The sequence below is a fragment of the Narcine bancroftii genome, chromosome 13 (assembly GCF_036971445.1).
Source record: "Narcine bancroftii isolate sNarBan1 chromosome 13, sNarBan1.hap1, whole genome shotgun sequence".
NCBI classification, from domain to species: domain Eukaryota; kingdom Metazoa; phylum Chordata; class Chondrichthyes; order Torpediniformes; family Narcinidae; genus Narcine; species Narcine bancroftii.
Window position 1 is genome coordinate 68,313,297 of NC_091481.1, and position 21,685 is coordinate 68,334,981.

The window sequence follows — 21,685 nt, forward strand, 5'->3', positions numbered from 1 at the left end:
TTCACACTGACACCATGACTCACACTCACCCACACCAACACCACTCACACTGACACCATGACTCACACTCACCCACACCAACACCACTCACACTGACACCATGACTCACACTCACCCACACCAACACCACTCACACTGACACCATGACTCACACTCACCCACACCAACACCACTCACACTGACACCATAACTCACACTCACCCACACCAACACCACTCACACTGACACCATGACTCACACTCACCCACACCAACACCACTCACACTGACACCATGACTCACACTCACCACACCAACACCACTCACACTGACACCATAACTCACACTCACCCACACCAACACCACTCACACTGACACCATACTCACACTCACCCACACCAACACCACTCACACTGACACCATAGACTCACACTCACCCACACCAACACCACTCACACTGACACCATGACTCACACTCACCCACACAACACCACTCACACTGACACCATAACTCACACTCACCCACACCAACACCACTCCACACTGACACCATAACTCACACTCACCCACACCAACACCACTCACACTGACACCATGACTCACACTCACCCACACCAACACCACTCACACTGACACCATGACTCACACTCACCCACACCAACACCACTCACACTGACACCATGACTCACACTCACCCACACCAACACCACTCACACTGACACCATGACTCACACTCACCCACACCAACACCACTCACACTGACACCATGACTCACACTCACCCACACCAACACCACTCACACTGACACCATGACTCACACTCACCACACCAACACCACTCACACTGACACCATGACTCACACTCACCCACACCAACACCACTCACACTGACACCATAACTCACACTCACCCACACCAACACCACTCACACTGACACCATGACTCACACTCACCCACACCAACACCACTCACACTGACACCATGACTCACACTCACCCACACCAACACCACTCACACTGACACCATAACTCACACTCACCCACACCAACACCACTCACACTGACACCATAACTCACACTCACCCACACCAACACCACTCACACTGACACCATGACTCACACTCACCCACACCAACACCACTCACACTGACACCATGACTCACACTCACCCACACCAACACCACTCACACTGACACCATGACTCACACTCACCCACACCAACACCACTCACACTGACACCATGACTCACACTCACCCACACCAACACCACTCACACTGACACCATGACTCACACTCACCCACACCAACACCACTCACACTGACACCATGACTCACACTCACCCACACCAACACCACTCACACTGACACCATAACTCACACTCACCCACACCAACACCACTCACACTGACACCATGACTCACACTCACCCACACCAACACCACTCACACTGACACCATGACTCACACTCACCCACACCAACACCACTCACACTGACACCATGACTCACACTCACCCACACCAACACCACTCACACTGACACCATGACTCACACTCACCCACACCAACACCACTCACACTGACACCATAACTCACACTCACCCACACCAACATCACTCACACTGACACCATAGCTCACACTCACCCACACCAACACCACTCACACTGACACCATAACTCACACTCACCCACAACTCCACTCACACTGACACCATAACTCACACTCACCCACACCAACACCACCCACACTGACACCATAACTCACACTCACCCACACCAACACCACTCACACTGACACCATAACTCACACTCACCCACACCAACACCACTCACACTGACACCATAGCTCACACTCACCCACACCAACACCACTCACACTGACACCATAACTCACACTCACCCACACCACACCACTCACACTGACACCATAACTCACACTCACCCACACCAACACCACCCACACTGACACCATAACTCACACTCACCCACACCAACACCACTCCACACTGACACCATAACTCACACTCACCCACACCAACACCACTCACACTGACACCATACTCACACTCACCCACACCAACACCACTCACACTGACACCATGGCTCACACTCACCCACACAACACCACTCACACTGACACCATGACTCACACTCACCCACACCAACACCACTCACACTGACACCATAACTCACACTCACCCACACCAACACCACCCACACTGACACCATAACTCACACTCACCCACACCAACACCACCACACTGACACCATAACTCACACTCACCCACACCAACACCACTCACACTGACACCATGACTCACACTCACCCACACCAACACCACTCACACTGACACCATGACTCACACTCACCCACACCAACACCACTCACAATGACACCATAACTCACACTCACCCACACCAACACCACTCACACTGACACCATAACTCACTCACCCACACCAACACCACTCACACTGACTCCATAACTCACACTCACCCACACCAACACCACTCACACTGACACCATGACTCACACTCACCCACACCAACACCACTCACATTGACACCATAACTCACACTCACCACACCAACACCACTCACCACACACCACTCACACTGACACCATGACTCACACTCACCCACACCAACACCACTCACACTGACACCATAACTCACACTCACCCACACCAACACCACTCACAATGACACCATAACTCACACTCACCCACACCAACACCACTCACACTGACACCATAACTCACACTCACCCACACCAACACCACTCACACTGACTCCATAACTCAAACTCACCCACACCAACACACTCACATGACACCATGACTCACACTCACCCACACCAACACCACTCACACTGACACCATGGCTCACACTCACCCACACCAACACCACTCACACTAACACCATGACTCACACTCACCCACACCAACACCACTCACAATGACACCATAACTCACACTCACCCACACCAACACCACTCACACTGACACCATGACTCACACTCACCCACACCAACACCACTCACACTGACACCATGACTCACACTCACCCACACCAACACCACTCACACTGACACCATAACTCACACTCACCCACACCAACACCACTCACACTGACACCATGACTCACACTCACCCACACCAACACCACTCACACTGACACCATGACTCACTCACCCACACCAACACCACTCACACTGACACCATGACTCACACTCACCCACACCAACACCACTCACACTGACACCATGACTCACACTCACCCACACCAACACCACTCACACTGACACCATGACTCACACTCACCCACACCAACACCACTCACACTGACACCATGACTCACACTCACCCACACCAACACCACTCACACTGACACCATAACTCACACTCACCCACACCAACACCACTCACACTGACACCATAACTCACACTCACCCACACCAACACCACTCACACTGACACCATGACTCACACTCACCCACACCAACACCACTCACACTGACACCATGACTCACACTCACCCACACCAACACCACTCACACTGACACCATGACTCACACTCACCCACACAACACCACTCACACTGACACCATGACTCACACTCACCCACACCAACACCACTCACACTGACACCATGACTCACACTCACCCACACCAACACCACTCACACTGACACCATGACTCACACTCACCCACACCAACACCACTCACACTGACACCATGACTCACACTCACCCACACCAACACCACTCACACTGACACCATGACTCACACTCACCCACACCAACACCACTCACACTGACACCATAACTCACACTCACCCACACCAACACCACTCACACTGACACCATAACACACACTCACCCACACCAACACCACCCACACTGACACCATAACTCACACTCACCCACACCAACACCACTCACACTGACACCATGACTCACACTCACCCACACCAACACCACTCACACTGACACCATAACTCACACTCACCCACACCAACACCACTCACAATGACACCATAACTCACACTCACCCACACCAACACCACTCACACTGACACCATAACTCACACTCACCCACACCAACACCACTCACACTGACTCCATAACTCACACTCACCCACACCAACACCACTCACACTGACACCATGACTCACACTCACCCACACCAACACCACTCACACTGACACCATGGCTCACACTCACCCACACCAACACCACTCACACTAACACCATGACTCACACTCACCCACACCAACACCACTCACAATGACACCATAACTCACACTCACCCACACCAACACCACTCACACTGACACCATGACTCACACTCACCACACCAACACCACTCACACTGACACCATGACTCACACTCACCCACACCAACACCACTCACACTGACACCATGACTCACACTCACCACACCAACACCACTCACACTGACACCATGACTCACACTCACCCACACCAACACCACTCACACTGACACCATGACTCACACTCACCCACACCAACACCACTCACACTGACACCATGACTCACACTCACCCACACCAACACCACTCACACTGACACCATGACTCACACTCACCCACACCAACACCACTCACACTGACACCATGACTCACACTCACCCACACCAACACCACTCACACTGACACCATGACTCACACTCACCCACACCAACACCACTCACACTGACACCATAACTCACACTCACCCACACCAACACCACTCACACTGACACCATAACTCACACTCACCCACACCAACACCACTCACACTGACACATGACTCACACTCACCCACACCAACACCACTCACACTGACACCATGACTCACACTCACCCACACCAACACCACTCACACTGACACCATGACTCACACTCACCCACACCAACACCACTCACACTGACACCATGACTCACACTCACCCACACCAACACCACTCACACCATGACTCACACTCACCCACACCAACACCACTCACACTGACACCATGACTCACACTCACCCACACCAACACCACTCACACTGACACCATGACTCACACTCACCCACACCAACACCACTCACACTGACACCATGACTCACACTCACCCACACCAACACCACTCACACTGACACCATAACTCACACTCACCCACACCAACACCACTCACACTGACACCATAACTCACACTCACCCACACCAACACCACTCACACTGACACCATGACTCACGCTCACCCACACCAACACCACTCACACTGACACCATGACTCACACTCACCCACACCAACACCACTCACACTGACACCATAACTCACACTCACCCACACCAACACCACTCACACTGCCACCATAACTCACACTCACCCACACCAACACCACTCACACTGACACCATAACTCACACTCACCCACACCAACACCACTCACACTGACACCATAGCTCACACTCACCCACACCAACACCACTCACACTGACACCATAACTCACACTCACCCACAACTCCAATCACACTGACACCATAACTCACACTCACCCACACCAACACCACTCACACTGACACCATAGCTCACACTCACCCACACCAACACCACTCACACTGACACCATAACTCACACTCACCCACAACACCACTCACACTGACACCATAACTCACACTCACCCACACCAACACCACCCACACTGACACTATAACTCACACTCACCCACACCAACACCACTCACACTGACACCATAACTCACACTCACCCACAACACCACTCACACTGACACCATAACTCACACTCACCCACACCAACACCACCCACACTGACACCATAACTCACACTCACCCACACCAACACCACCCACACTGACACCATAACTCACACTCACCCACACCAACACCACTCACACTGACACCATGACTCACACTCACCCACACCAACACCACTCACACTGACACCATAACTCACATTCACCCACACCAACACCACTCACAATGACACCATAACTCACACTCACCCACACCAACACCACTCACACTGACACCATAACTCACACTCACCCACACCAACACCACTCACACTGACTCCATAACTCACACTTACCCACACCAACACCACTCACACTGACACCATGACTCACACTCACCCACACCAACACCACTCACACTGACACCATGACTCACACTCACCCACACCAACACCACTCACACTGACACCATACTCACTCTCACCACACCAACACCACTCACACTGACACCATAACTCACACTCACCCACACCAACACCACTCACACTGACACCATGACTCACACTCACCAACACCACTCCACACTGACACCATGACTCACACTCACCCACAACAACACACTCACACTGACACCATAACTCTCACTCACCCACACCAACACCACTCACACTGACACCATAACTCACACTCACCCACACCAACACCACTCACACTGACACCATAACTCACACTCACCCACACCAACACCACTCACATTGACACCATAACTCACACTCACCCACACCAACACCACTCACCCACACCAACACCACTCACACTGACACCATGACTCACACTCACCCACACCAACACCACTCACAATGACACCATAACTCACACTCACCCACACCAACACCACTCACACTGACACCATAACTCACACTCACCCACACCAACACCACTCACACTGACACCATAACTCACACTCACCCACACCAACACCACTCACACTGACTCCATAACTCACACTCACCCACACCAACACCACTCACACTGACACCATGACTCACACTCACCCACACTAACACCACTCACACTGACACCATACTCACTCTCACCCACACCAACACCACTCACACTGACACCATAACTCACACTCACCCACACCAACACCACTCACACTGACACCATAACTCACACTCACCCACACCAACACCACTCACACTGACACCATGACTCACACTCACCAACACCACTCACACTGACACCATGACTCACACTCACCCACACCAACACCACTCACACTGACACCATAACTCACACTCACCCACACCAACACCACTCACACTGACACCATAACTCACACTCACCCACACCAACACCACTCACACTGACACCATAACTCACACTCACCCACACCAACACCACTCACACTGACATCATGACTCACACTCACCCACATCAACACCACTCACACTGACACCATAACTCACACTCACCCACACCAACACCACTCACACTGACACCATAACTCACACTCACCCACACCAACACCACTCACACTGACAACATAACTCACACTCACCCACACCAACACCACTCACACTGATACCATAACTCACACTCACCCACACCAACATCACTCACACACTGTCATGACACACTCATCCACACCAACACCACTACACACTCACTCCATGGCTCACTCACCCACACCGCAACTCACAGACACCACTACTCACACACAGACACCACGACTCTCAACCGCAATACTACTCACTCACACACAGACATGACTTCCACTTACCCACAATGACACACCTATTCACACCCCCATACCATCTCTGCCCAATCACCCACACCGACCACACCAACATTGAAAACAGGAAACAGGAGATGGAAGAGACTGTCAGCTTCTCTCTCCAGTGACATTCGTGCCCAGCTCCCACCCACTGTCACGGCACAAGATGCGGAGAGTGGCGGACGGTGACCCCCCTTACCTTCAAAGCGTTTCCAAGTTCCAGGCACAGACTTGCCGCCATCACGGGCTGGTTGAGCTCGATGTAGACCTGCGGAAGAAGGGGCAGAGTGGTCAACACTGGCTTGGCTTCATTTGAGGTCATTTTGTGCCTTTGTCTCCAGCAAGTGCTGCCCCACTGCTCCAGGTCTCTCTGCTGCCCTCTGCCTGGTGGGTCAGAAACCAAGCAAGCTCTCCAAGATCCCCCTGATCCAGGGATACTTCTGTTTCTCCAGCATGTTTGTGTATTACACTCGACCCCAGCGTCTGCAGGCTTTCTAGTTTAACTTCCAAGGCTGGTCAATGGTTACGGAGGAGGTACGAGCCCCACCCTTCCCCCCTCACCTTTATGGCAAAGCTGTAGCAGTTGGTTGCGGCCTGGAGGTGCTCCTCAAAGCCTGGGCACTGGAGCTTCTGCATCTCCTTCTCAGCCTGCAGGAAGAGGCGCGCCGCGTCGGTCAGAGCCAGGGCCTCTCCCGGGGCATTGAAGAGTGTCTGCTCACACCTGATGGCAGGCCAGAGAACAAAGGTGGTGAGGGTTTCCCCACATCTGCCGCGAGAGGTGGAGAAAGGAGAGGAGCTGGCTGGGGCTGGGCTGGGCCACAGCAGTGGAGAGGAAGGTTTGGAGCTTCCCAATTACCGGGGCAGTGGTGCAGCTGGCAGAGGCACTGCCACACACCTGCAGTGATGACATCCCCTCCCAGAGAAATGCTTACAGCATCACAAGCGGGTGCAGTCAGCCGGGGGTGGTGGTGACAGAGAGAGCTGGACCAGAGGTGGCACAGGGCTGCGGGAACCCCAACCCTGGTCACAAGGTGGTGGAGAGGATGATGCTGGCAAGGTGACCCCAAGAAGGGAGGTTGTGGGGGGGGTGGGGGGGGGGGCAGTTGTCCTTCCCTGGGAACAGGACGGCAGGGTGAGAGTAAGGTGGGAATGCACCGGCAGGCACACATGGTTAATTTGTGTGCAGTCAACACCCCTCCAGCCACCGCAGCATAGGTGATGGGACCAGCACTAGGCAATGCCGACGAGGAAGGATAAGAGGACAAAGTCGGGGTCACTGCCTTCCTACCGTGCGACAGCCAGGTTACAGAAGCCTGCATACTGCAGGCACTCCTCCTGCTTCAGCTCTTTGGCTAGCTGACCTGCAACGAACGAGTCAAAGCAGTGGTCAGACAAGCTCCAGCCATGCCCAAAATCCAAGGCCCAGACGGTGAATGGGACAAACATCACCCAGACCCAAACAGTGACTGGGACAGATGGTCATAAGTCATAGGACCAGAAGTAGGCTATTCATCCCATCGAGTCTACCCCATCACTTCATCATGAGCTGATCTATTTTCCCACTCAGCCCCACTGCCCGGTCTTCTGTATCAATCTCTGCCTTAATACACCCAATGTCCTGAACTCCACAACCACTGGTGGCAACAGATTTTTGATGATTCATGACCTTCTGACTAAAAAAATACTTATTGCATCTGTTTTAAGTGGACACCCTTCGATCCTGAAGTTGTTCCCTCTTGTCCTAGACTCTCCCACCATGAGAAACAACCTTTCTACATCTACTCTGTCCAATAGCATTCCATTAGAGAAGATGGCTCAATGCCAACAGACAGCTGGTTTCAGCCCAGAGATCGATGCCAATCCCATCCTTCTCACTCTCCCGGAATTCAGTGGTCAGTCAGTGGGCTTTGTGTCAGAGAGATGTAGCATGAGAAACAGGCCCTCCAGCCCACTGACTGAGCTGGCCCTGATCTCACTGGTACCTTGTCCACATTTCTACATGCCACTCACCAAACTGCTCGCTTGCTTCCGCCACATTCGGCTTACGTAGAAATCGTCTGCAAAATACAGACAGACAGACAGCAATCAGAAATTCACCAAAGTCTCTTGTGTGCAGTTTTGATCACCTAACCACTGGAAAAATATCAATAAAATTGAAAGAGTGCAGAGATTTACTAAAATGTTGCCGGGTCTTGAGGAGCTGAGTTATAGGGAATGGATTAAAAGGTTGGGATTTTATTCCATGGTGCATCAGAGAAAGAGGAAAGATTTGATAGAGGTATAAAACATTATAAGGGTATCGACAGAGTAAATGCAAGCAGGCTTTTTCCATCAATGTTCAGTGATACGAGAATGAGAGGGTGAAATGTTCAGGGGGAGCTTCTTCACACAGAAAGTGGTGAGAGTGTGGAATGAGCTGAAGTGCTCGATGATGACGTTTCAGGATAATTTGGATGGGTTCATAGATGAGAGGAGCATGGAGCATGAAATAAAACTTCAGATTTATTGTCAGAGAACACATGACATCACATACAGCCCTGAGAGTGTTCATCCTGTGAGAGAGGCAGGATTTCTACTGACTGGTAGTGCAAACAAAAACAACTCATTACAAGAGAGAGTTGTAAACAAGAACAAAGTGCAAACTGCAATACTGAAAATAATTAATCAATAACAAATAATGTGCAAAGTAAGAGTCCTTAAATGCCTCACTTTTACTTTCTTGTACTATTTCTTATTTTGATGCAGTTTATAGAAATGTTTGCTCTGTGATGCTGTCACGTTCATAATAATAAATTCTAATGAGGTCCGGGTACAGGTCAATGGGACTTGGCAGAAAAATAGTTCAGCACCGATTAGATGGGTCAAAGGGCCTGTTTCAGTGTGGTTGTATGGTTCTCAAGGAGATAGCAGCTGGCAAGGGACCTGCTCGTGTGTGAAAGCAGTGACTCCGAGCCAAGGCAGGGAAGGAGTGACTCGCACTGTGGAATGAGGTGATGGGGGTGAAGATGCATCAAGGTCCTGGAGGGGTGGGATTCCGAGCGAGAGAAGCAGTTGGAGGGTGAAGGATGGGAGGGCTCCTGGTACTGTGGGCAGGCACGGGGGAAAAAGTGGTGCCAGATAGAGCAGCCGGGGTGGGGGGGCTTGAAACCTTGGCCATGGCCTGGAGAGGAGTTGGGGGTCCTGGAGAGGGGTGGGGTTATGAGAATGGGTGGGGAACCCCGTGGAGGGGGTGCGTGAGGGGGGTCCCGGGAAGGTTGTCGAGGGGAGGGGAAGGGAGGGGTGGGGGTCGTGAGAAGGGGAGAGCCCAGGGAGGGGTGTCCCGAGGAGAGGGTCCATGGGAGGGGTGGGGGAGCCCAGAGAGGGGTGGAGAGCCCAGGCAGGGAGTTCCAGTGGAGGGGGGTCCCGAGGAGAGGGTCCAGGGAATGAGTGGGGAAGTCTGGGGAGGGGAGGGGTGGGGAGCCCGGGGAGGAGGGGCGGGGGTCCCGGTTTTGACGGGCCGGTCATCACGCTCTCCCCTCCCCAAACGCCGCCGCTCACTTCTTCAGCTTGTTGGACACAGCCCGGTACCGCAGCAAGAAATCCGCCTCGGCCGCCATCGCACCCTGGTCCTCCCTCAGCAACCGTCCGGCATCTGTACGACGGTAGCAGATTCCGGCTGGAACGCGAGCGTAGGGGGGTAAAGGTTCCGGGCCTCTCTGGACTGGGGGAAAGGTTCCGGGCCTCTCTGGACTGGGGGAAAGGGACTTGCTATAAGGACGTTTCTCTGCTCATATTTGGCCGCATCAGGGCAATGGAAGAGACGGGTTCTGTGATTGTATTGGGGTGGGATTAGGAGGACCTAACATCCTGGTCCTGATGGCCACCTCTGTGCATGACTAGGTGCTTAAAAATGATACAAATACACACACCACTTGACTCGTTATGTGCACGGTTTCAGAACTCCAAAGGAAATGGACCAATGACAATTCTTCTCAAGCAAAATATTTCAGTAACAATTGGGTCCAGAGCAGTGGTTCTCAACCTTCTCTTCCCACTCACATCCCACCTTAAGCAATCCCTTACTAATCACAGAGCACCGATGGCATCGGCATTACTTAAAGTGGGATGTGAGTGGTCAGAAAAAGGTTGAGAGCCATTGTTCTACGTAATAACCTCCTGACCTGTTCTTTTAAACGTCATCCCTCCCATATTTCTTCCCTCCCCAGCCTTCCCCCCCCCCCCCACCAACCCTCCCCTAAAGTATCAAAGAAAGGAAGGAAAAAGAAAAAGTTAGGAGAATGCCAAAAAAAAAAATCTCAATAACGGAGCTGGGGGTTACCAACAAGACGGGCTTTCAAAATTTCAAACCAACATACTGTAAATATGGGCTCCATATTTTCCAGAAAAAATATTTATTATGTAAATTTTAAGTAATTTTCTTACACAATTCAGCACGCCACCCCTCCACCCCCAAGTCCATATCTGATTTCCAAGTAATGGCTATGCTCTTCCTAGAAACAGCTAAAGCTAATCATAAAAATTGAATTTGATACCTAGTTAATCTTAATTTAGGACTTGCTATTTTAATATTACCCAATAAGAATAACATCAGATCCTGTAGGAGTCTAACCCTTAATATTTTCTCCAAAAATTGTTAACCTCTAACCAAAAAAAGGTTTTACTCTGGGACACTTCCAGAGTCCTGACCTCTTCGACCTTTCCCTGTAACTCAGCTCCTCAAGTCCCAACAGCATCCTTGTAAATTTTCCCTGCATTCTTTTGAGCAGTGAAATTGAGGTGAGACAAGGCAAACCAAGTTTACTGTCATCCGATTGCACAAGTGCAACCCGACGAAACAGCATTCTCCGGTCCTTGGTCCAAAACACACAACCAGACATAACACAGATACAGACAGATAATACATATGCTGGACAAGTATTCATAAATACAAAAAGAGTTTCACGAATGTGAGAGTCTCGGGCTGTCAGTGTGAGCAGTTCCTTTGGTCATTCAGTTTTCTCACTGCCCGAGGGAAGAACCTGTTCCTCATCCTGGTGCTGCTGGTTCTGATCCTCCTGTATTTCTACCCCGATGGGAGCAGCTGAAAGATACTGTGTGCGGGGTCCTCAATGATTTTGCGAACCCTCTTCAGACTACAATCCCGGTAGATCGTGGCAATGGAGACCCCCAGTGATTCTTCCTGTTGCTCTTATGGTCCTGTGGATTGACCTCTGATCCATTTCTCTGCAGAAACCATCCCACACTGTGATGTAGCCAGCCCGGACAGCTGCAACCCTGCAGGCAGTGGGACTGCAGTGGGGAAAGCAGGGTGGGGGGGTGGTCTCAGTACAGGAGGCCAGGGCCATCTGGTGGGTGCAGATGCAATGACGGCGCTGCATGTCATCAATGGGGACAATGAGGCTAGTTCTCTGTCTGGATCCACGGCCCCACACTGCCAATTTTATTTTAAAAAATATTATTCATACATTAAATTTTAAATGTATGATAGTTTATGTGGCCATTTGCAATAAAGGACATCCTTCCATTCGCTGAATATGCTGGACGAACTCAGCAGGACACACAGCATCCATTGGAAGTCAAGGATAACTGATGTTTCGGGCCTGAGACCTGCAGCAGGTCCAAGCAAAAAGCAGGCAGGCACCTGAATGAAATGGTGTTAGGGGAGAGGGGGTTGAGGATGGAGGAAGGGGAAGGTCATTGGTGGATATGGGTGGGAGGGTAGAGGAGAAGAAAGCTGATAGGAGAAGGAAGGGAAGGGTCTGGGGAGCTGGAGCTGGTTTGATAGATTTCTACATTGTAGGGGAATAAAGGGATATGGGGAAAAGGTAGGTGGGTGATGAGCCAATCATCAGATCAGCCATGATCTCATTGAATGGTGGGGCAGGCTCGATGGGCCGGATGGCCAACTCCTGCTCCTATTTCTTACGGAGGGTCGGAGACAGAGGGGTATGGAAAGAGCAAAAAAGAAGAGGGTCAAGAACTTCAAATTCCTGGGTGTCAACATCTCCGAGGACTGGTCCTGGAGCCTCCATTCCATACAACCACGAAGAAGGCTCGCCAGTGGCTATACTTTGTGAAGAGTTTGAGAGTCAGTACGTCACCAAAGAGACTCGAAAACATCTACAGGTGTATCATGGAGAATGTTCTGGCTGGTTGCATCACTGTCTGGTATGAAGGTGCCAATGCGAAGGACAGGAGAAAACTCCAGAGCATGGTTAACTTGGCCTACGACATCACAGGGACTAGACTTCACTTCATCAAGGACGTCGACGTGAGGTGGTGTCCTAAAACAGCAGCCTCCATCCTCAAGGACCCCCACCACACAGCCTCTTCACTCTGCTACCATTGGGAAGGAGGTACAGGAGCCTGAAGACAAGCACCCACTGGCACAAGGACAGCTTCTTCCCCTTCACCATGAGGTTCCTGAATGATCAATGAACCACGGACACTGCTTGACTTTAGACTTTTTTGTGCACTCTTTATTTATTTTGTAAGGTGGTTTATAGAATTGTCTGCCCTGAGATGCTGCTGCTAAACAACGAATTTCATGACGCTCTGATTCTGAGACAGATTTTACTTGTTTAATTCCTTTCTCTGACAAGATCTATTATTTTTCGGCAGGTACATAGTGCGGGTGGAGGATGAGGGTGGATCTGAACCCATGGAGTCTAGCCCCACAGGGTAGGTTGTCGAGTTCTTTCAGTTTGTCCCCCTGATGCACAGCTTTTGGTCTCAGAATATTAGACCCATAACGATCAGGAAGATCATGGCATGCCTATCACCACATTTGAACCATGGAGCCGGTGGGGGGGGGAGTCTGGGTCACAGAGATACAGAACATGCCGTTCAGCCCACAGTCCCTGGTGACCATCAGTGGGACCAGTGAGGGGCTCAGTGGCCAAAGGACTCACACCATGCCATGGGGCTGCTAGAGACCCCAGACCAGGACCCATGAGGGTGCCGATGGCGAGCAGTGCTCCCAAGGGGCTGGGGGGGTGTTGTGCTGACAGTTCCCTCATTGTATCAGGGGGTTGGAAACCAGGAACACATAGAAAACTCTCATGTCCAGAAGCATCCCAGCCTGAGATGGGAACTGCTCCACCCAAACTGCAGAGAGTTGTGAACACAGCTCGGGCCAAAGTGTTAGCCCCATCCATCCACTCTACCAACTCCATCTGCACCTCCCATTGTCTCAGGAAAGCTTCCAGCACATCCCAACCCCACCCACCCCCAGTCACTCGCTCTCCCCCCCCCCCCCCACCCGCCCTCCTTTCAGACAGAAGGTACACATTTGAAAATATTCACCTCCAGGTTCTTTTTTTTTAATTTTTTTATTTTTCACACTATAAACCACATTGCTGAAGATACATACATTTTCCTTTTCAAATATATAGTGTCGTTTTCTCCCCCCCCCCTTCCCATCCCACCCTTCCTACCTCTCCTCCCATTCATTTAAAGTTCAGAATCTAAGATACATTAAACCCGTCAAACAATGTCACTCAATAAAAACAAACAAGAATTTCCACTGAGTCAATTCTTTTCATTCCCTTCTCCTTCTGTCATTTTAGGTGGTAGATGTCCCCGGTAGGTTTTCTCTATTGTGTTTCATGTATGGCTCCCATATTTGTTCAAATACTGTAATATTATTTCTTAAATTATATGTTATTTTTTCTAGTGGAATACATTTATTCATTTCTATATACCATTGTTGTATTCTCAAGTTATCTTTTAATTTCCAGGCTGACATAATACATTTTTTTGCTAGGGCTATCCTAACAAATCTTTTTTGTGCACCATCCAAATCAAGTCCAAATTCTTTGTTTTTTATGTTACTTAGGAGGAAGATCTCTGGGTTTTTTGGTATATTGCTTTTTGTGATTTTATTTAATATCTGGTTTAGATCTTCCCAAATTTTTTTCACTTTCTCACATGTCCAGATTGCATGAATTGTTGTTCCCATTTGGGAGGAGTCACGTGATGGAGTAGTGGCCGGTCGGGGAACTCCAGCCCTCTCCGGAAAAGTTTTTAAAAAACACATAAAACACAAAGGCACAAACACAAAAATTAAAATAAAGTGAAAGTAAAGGTGGGAAGAAAATGGCAGCGATGAAAGAAAAGTCGAAAGCAACGGGAAGAAGAGAAGAAGAAAAGACATCGGAAGAAGAAGGTGAAGGCCTTACCTGTCCGAGGAGGCCCGCCGCGGAGAGAGAAGCCCACTCCCTAATGTCAGTCAAAGTCCCGAGCTCGGGACTACAAAAATGGCTCGAGAAGCCAAGCAAAAGTGCTCAACCGTGCATGCACGAGGAGTCGCGCATGCGCGATGCGCATGACAAAAGAAACACTGACGGGAGGGGGGACCAGCTGAGGAGTCGATCTCCACAGCTGAGAATGACAGCTACAGCACAACAACAAGAAGAGAACATAGAAAACAACGAGAACAAGAAAGAAGAGAGTAAAAAGAAATCAAGGAAACAACAGATGACCAAGCCAGAGGAAGAAGAAGAAGACGAACATAGAGAAATGGAAGAAAAGGGAAAGGCAAGACAATGGATATATTTTTTTTAAAGAATATATGGAATCATTAAAAGAATGGCAATCACAAGAATTTAGTGAAATAAAAATAATTAAAAGTACAGAAGAAAAAATGAATAGATTAGAGATGGTCAAGTCAGATATAGGAAAAAGAGTGGACAAGGTGGAAGAACAAGAAACAGCTGTAGAAATGGAAGTAGAGGACTTAAAAGAGAAATTAGAAGAATCTAATAAAAAAGTTAAAGAGACACAAGAGCTGTTAGCTCAGAAGATAGATATAATGGAAAATTATAATAGAAGAAATAATATAAAGATAGTGGGCCTTAAGGAAGATGAAGAAGGCAAGAATATGAGAGAATTTATAAAAGATTGGATCCCCAGGGTCCTAGGAAGACCAGAATTACAGGAAGAAAAGGAAATAGAAAGGGCTCATAGAACATTAGCCCCTAAACCACAGCCACAACAAAAACCAAGATCCATTTTAGTAAAATTCCTAAGATATACAACGAGAGAAAATATATTGGAGAAAGCAATGAAGAAAATAAGAGAAGACAAAAAGCCACTGGAATACAAAGGTCAAAAATTTTTTTTCTATCCAGATATAAGTTTTGAAGTCCTGAAGAAGAGAAAGGAGTTTAATACAGCAAAAGCGATCCTATGGAAAAAAGGATATAAATTTATGCTAAAGTACCCAGCGGTACTTAAAATAGTTATTCCAGGGCAGCAAAACAGACTATTCTCGGATCCGGAGGAAGCACGAAAATTTGCAGAACAACTACAAAACAGACAGAGAGATGAAGACATGTAACGAGAGCAAAAATGACCACGAACTATATGTATGTGTGTGTGTATATATATATATATATATATATATATATATATATATGTGAGTGTGTGTATGTATATATGTGTGTACATGAGTGTATGCGTATTTAAAGGAAAATATATAGAGTATAGATAAGAATTAATAAGGGAAAGAAAGGGAAGAGAGGAAGTAAGGAGGGAATTAAGAGAGTGACCTTTGTTATATATGAAAATTGGAATCTTTTCTGGGGGGGGGGCTGGGTGGAGAGGAGTTACGGTCACTGCAAAATCAGTTGACGCTTGCGAGTGAATTCGCAAATCCAAATGGAGAGGGGAGATGTGGTTGCCCGACAAGGGATAAAGGGCAACTCAGGAAGAGGACGGGATAGTGGGGTTAAAGAAATTTTAGATAGGAGAATAAGGGAAATGTTTGATGTTTTAGAAATGTTGTCTTATAAAGTGTTCAAAACAAGAAAGCTGAAATGGATAAGAAGGAAAGGTGATGATGAGGAAACAGAAAGGAAAGATAAACAAAGTATGAAATGGCTATGTTGAACTATATGACTTTAAATATTAATGGAATACATAACCAAATCAAAAGGAAGAAACTAAATTTACTGAAAAAAGAAAACATTGATATAGCATTCGTGCAAGAAACACACTTAACTGAAATGGAGCACAAGAAATTAAAGAGAGATTGGATAGGACATGTAACAGCAGCGTCATATAATTCAAAAGCTAGAGGAGTAGCTATATTAATCAGTAAAAATGTACCAATTAAAATAGAAGAGGAAATAATAGATCCAGCAGGGAGATATGTAATGATAAAATGTCAGATATATTCGGAGTTTTGGAATTTACTCAATGTATATTCACCTAACGAAGAAGATCAAAAATTTATGCAAGATATTTTTTGAAGATAGCAGATACGCAAGGGAACATACTAATAGGAGGGGATTTCAACCTTAATTTGGATTCAAACATGGATAAAACTGGGAAAAAAATTAACAGAAAGAACAAAGTAACCAAATTTATAATTAAATTGATGCAAGAAATGCAACTTGTGGATATATGGAGGAAACAACACCCAAAGGAAAAGGAATATTCATATTATTTGGGTAGACATAAAACATACTCAACAATAGACCTATTCCTGTTATCAGCTCGCATGCAAGACAGAGTTAGAAAAACAGAATATAAAGCTAGAATATTATCGGACCACTCACCCCTGATATTGACAATAGAGTTAGAGGTCATCCCTCCAAGAATGTATAGATGGAGATTAAACTCCATGCTACTTAAAAGGCAGGATTTTAGAGAATTCATTGAAAGACAAATTAAAATGTACTTTGAAATAAATACTGAATCAGTGAAAGATAAGTTTATACTATTGGACGCAATGAAAGCGTTCATCAGAGGGCAAATAATAAGTTATGTAACCAAGATGAAGAAGGACTACAATCAGGAAACAGAGCAGTTGGAAAGGGAAATAGCAAATATAGAAAAATAATTAGCAATGAAGGAAGATACAACTAAAAGAAGAGAATTGGCAGATAAAAAAATAAAATATGAAACACTACAAACATATAAGGTGGAGAAGAACATAATGAAGACAAAACAGAAATATTATGAACTAGGAGAAAAAAACGCACAAAATTCTAGCGTGGCAGCTTAAGACAGAACAAAGTAAGAGAATGGTATTGGCATCAAGGAAAAAAGACAAGCAAATCACATATAATCCAACAGAGATTAATGAAAACTTCAGAGAATTCTACGAACAATTATATCAAACTGAAAACGAAGGGAAAGAAGACAAAATAGATGAATTTTTAACTAAAATTTAACTACCGAAATTACAAACAGAGGAACAAAATAAATTAACAGAACCATTTGAAATAGTAGAAATACAAGAGATAATAAAAAAACTACCGAATAATAAAACACCAGGAGAGGATGGATTCCCAATAGAATTCTATAAAACATTTAAAGATTTATTAATTACTCCCCTTCTGGAAGTAATCAACCAGATTGATAAAACACAAAGCTTACCAGATTCATGCAAAACAGCAATAATTACAGTAGTACCAAAGACAGGGAAATTCCACTCGCACCAGCGTCATATAGACCAATATCTTTACTTAACACAGATTATAAGATAATAGCTAAACTATTAGCAAACAGATTAGCCATCTATGTACCAAAAATAGTAAATCTAGACCAAACTGGATTTATTAAAAAAAGATGAACAACAGACAATATTTGTAAATTTATTAACTTAATTCATGCAGTAGAAGGAAATAAAGCTCCAACAGTAGCGGTTGCTTTAGACGTAGAGAAGGCCTTTGACAGAGTAGAATGGAATTATTTATTCAAAGTATTACAAAAATTCAGCTAACCAGAGAAATATATTAATTGGATTAAAGCATTATATAAGGGGCCATTGGCGAAAGTGACAGTAAATGGATATATATCAAAACAATTTAACTTAAGCAGATCAACAAGGCAGGGATGCCCACTATTGCCCTTATTGTTCGCGTTAGCCACAGAACCACTGGCAGAACTGATAAGAACAGAAAATAAAATAAAAGGGATAAAAATAAAAGACAAGGAATATAAAATCAGTTTATTTGCAGATGACGTTATAGTATACTTAACAGAACCAGAAATATCAATAAAAGAATTACATAAGAAATTGAAGGAATATGGAGAAGTGTTGGGGTATAAGATTAACACAAATAACAGTGAAGCAATGCCAATGAATAGTGCAGATTTCTCAAAATTTAAGAAAGAATCACCATTCAGATGGCAAACGCAAGCAATGCGATACCTAGGTATACAAATAAATAAAAACCTCGGCCATCTATATAAACTCAATTATTATCCACTAATGAAAAAAATTACAAGACGACTTAGAGCACTGGAAAGACTTACCACTAACACTAATAAGAAGGATAAACTGTATTAAAATGAACATTTTCCCAAGGATACAATACCTATTTCAGGCATTGCCAATACACTTGACAGAGAAATTCTTCAAGCAGTTAAAGAAAATAATAAGTAAATTTTTATGGAAAGGGGGGAAACCGAGGATAGCATTAGATAAATTAACAGAATGGTATAAACAAGGAGGCTTACAACTGCCAAACTTTAAAAATTATTATAGAGCCGTACAATTAAGATACCTATCAGATTTTTATCAAACAAGGGAAAAGCCAGATTGGACTAGATTAGAACAAGATAAAATAGGGGAGAAGATACCTGAACATATATTATATAAATGGGATGAAAAATTGGTAAAACGTAGGAATTCTCCAGTATTACATCATCTGCTCAATATTTGGAAGAAGATTCATGTAGAAAGGAATAAAACAAATTACCAACTACCAAAACTAATACTGATGCAAAATCAGCTAATCCCTTTTACAATAGATAACCTTTCCTTTAGAGAATGGGAGAAAAAAGAGATCAAAAGAATAGAAAATTGCTTTTCGGGAAATAAATTATTATCCTTTGAACAAATGAAGGATAAATATAATATAAATCACGAATAGAAAATTGCTTTTCGGGAAATAAATTATTATCCTTTGAACAAATGAAGGATAAATATAATATAAATCACGATACAGTGTTGGCATACTACCAGCTGAAATCCTACTTAAAGGACAAATTGGGAAGCAGTCTGAGGTTACCAGAGGGAAGTAATTTTGAATATGTGATTACAGACACAATGATAATCAAAAAATTTGTAACAAACATGTATATTAAACTACAAGAAAAGGAAAATGAGGAAACAAATGGTAAAACTAAACAAAAATGGGAACAAGATCTAAACATAAAGATAAAGAAGGAAACATGGGAGAAGTTATGCTCAGGAACTATGAGAAATACAATAAATAGGAGGTTAGGTATGATACAATATAACTGGATACACAGGCTATATATTACACCTCAAAAGTTAAATAAATGGTACCCAACAGTATCTGACAGATGTTTTTGCTGTAAAAAGGAAATGGGAACAACGATTCATGCAATTTGGACATGTGAGAAAGTGAAAAAATTTTGGGAAGATCTAAACCAGATATTAAATAAAATCACAAAAAGCAATATACCAAAAAACCCAGAGATCTTCCTCCTAAGTAACATAAAAAACAAAGAATTTGGACTTGATTTGGATGGAGCACAAAAAAGATTTGTTAGGATAGCCCTAGCTGTAGCAAAAAAATGTATTATGTCAGCCTGGAAATTAGAAGATAACTTGAGAATACAACAATGGTATATAGAAATGAATAAATGTATTCCATTACAAAAAATAACATATAATTTAAGAAATAACATTACAATATTTGAACAAATATGGGAGCCATACATGAAACACAATAGAGTAAACCTACTGTGGACATCTACCACCTAAAATGACAGAAGGAGAAGGGAATGAAAAGAACTGACTCAGTGGAATTTCTTGTTTATTTTTATTGAGTGACAACATTGTTTGACGGGTTTAATGTATCTTATTTTCTGAACTTTAAATAAATGGGAGGGAGGGAGGGGAGGAGGGAAGGTAGGAGAAAACGACACTGTATATATTCAAGAAGGAAAATGTATGTATCTTGATCAATATGGTTTATAGTGTGAAAAATAAAAAAATGTTAAAAATAAAAATAAAGAACATCTCCGTCAGAGAGCAGCAGCGATTATCAAGTGCCCACCGCACCTGGCACACACTCTGTTCTCACTGCTGCCATCAGGAAAGAGGTATTGGTGCCACAAGACTCACACCACCAGGTTCAGGAACAGCTGCTCCCCCTCCACCATCAGACTCCTCAACAACAAACTCAATCAGGGACTCATTTGAG

General features: G+C 45.9%; 1 protein-coding gene across 2 annotated transcripts in view; it reads right to left on the reverse strand.

Moving 5' to 3' along the window:
• f8a (coagulation factor VIII associated) overlaps window positions 1-11,138 on the reverse strand; it is a 44,069-nt gene extending 32,931 nt beyond the window's left edge. For both annotated transcript variants that reach the window (XM_069907945.1, XM_069907946.1), the window contains exons 1-5: window positions 11,034-11,138; window positions 9,507-9,553; window positions 8,785-8,857; window positions 8,058-8,217; window positions 7,696-7,764 (exon numbers count right to left, since the gene is read on the reverse strand). In XM_069907945.1, the coding sequence (XP_069764046.1) occupies window positions 7,696-7,764; window positions 8,058-8,217; window positions 8,785-8,857; window positions 9,507-9,553; window positions 11,034-11,092 (408 nt within the window). In that variant the 5' untranslated portion in view covers window positions 11,093-11,138. The remainder of the gene's footprint in view (window positions 1-7,695; window positions 7,765-8,057; window positions 8,218-8,784; window positions 8,858-9,506; window positions 9,554-11,033) is intronic.
• Window positions 11,139-21,685: the final 10,547 nt, after the last annotated feature.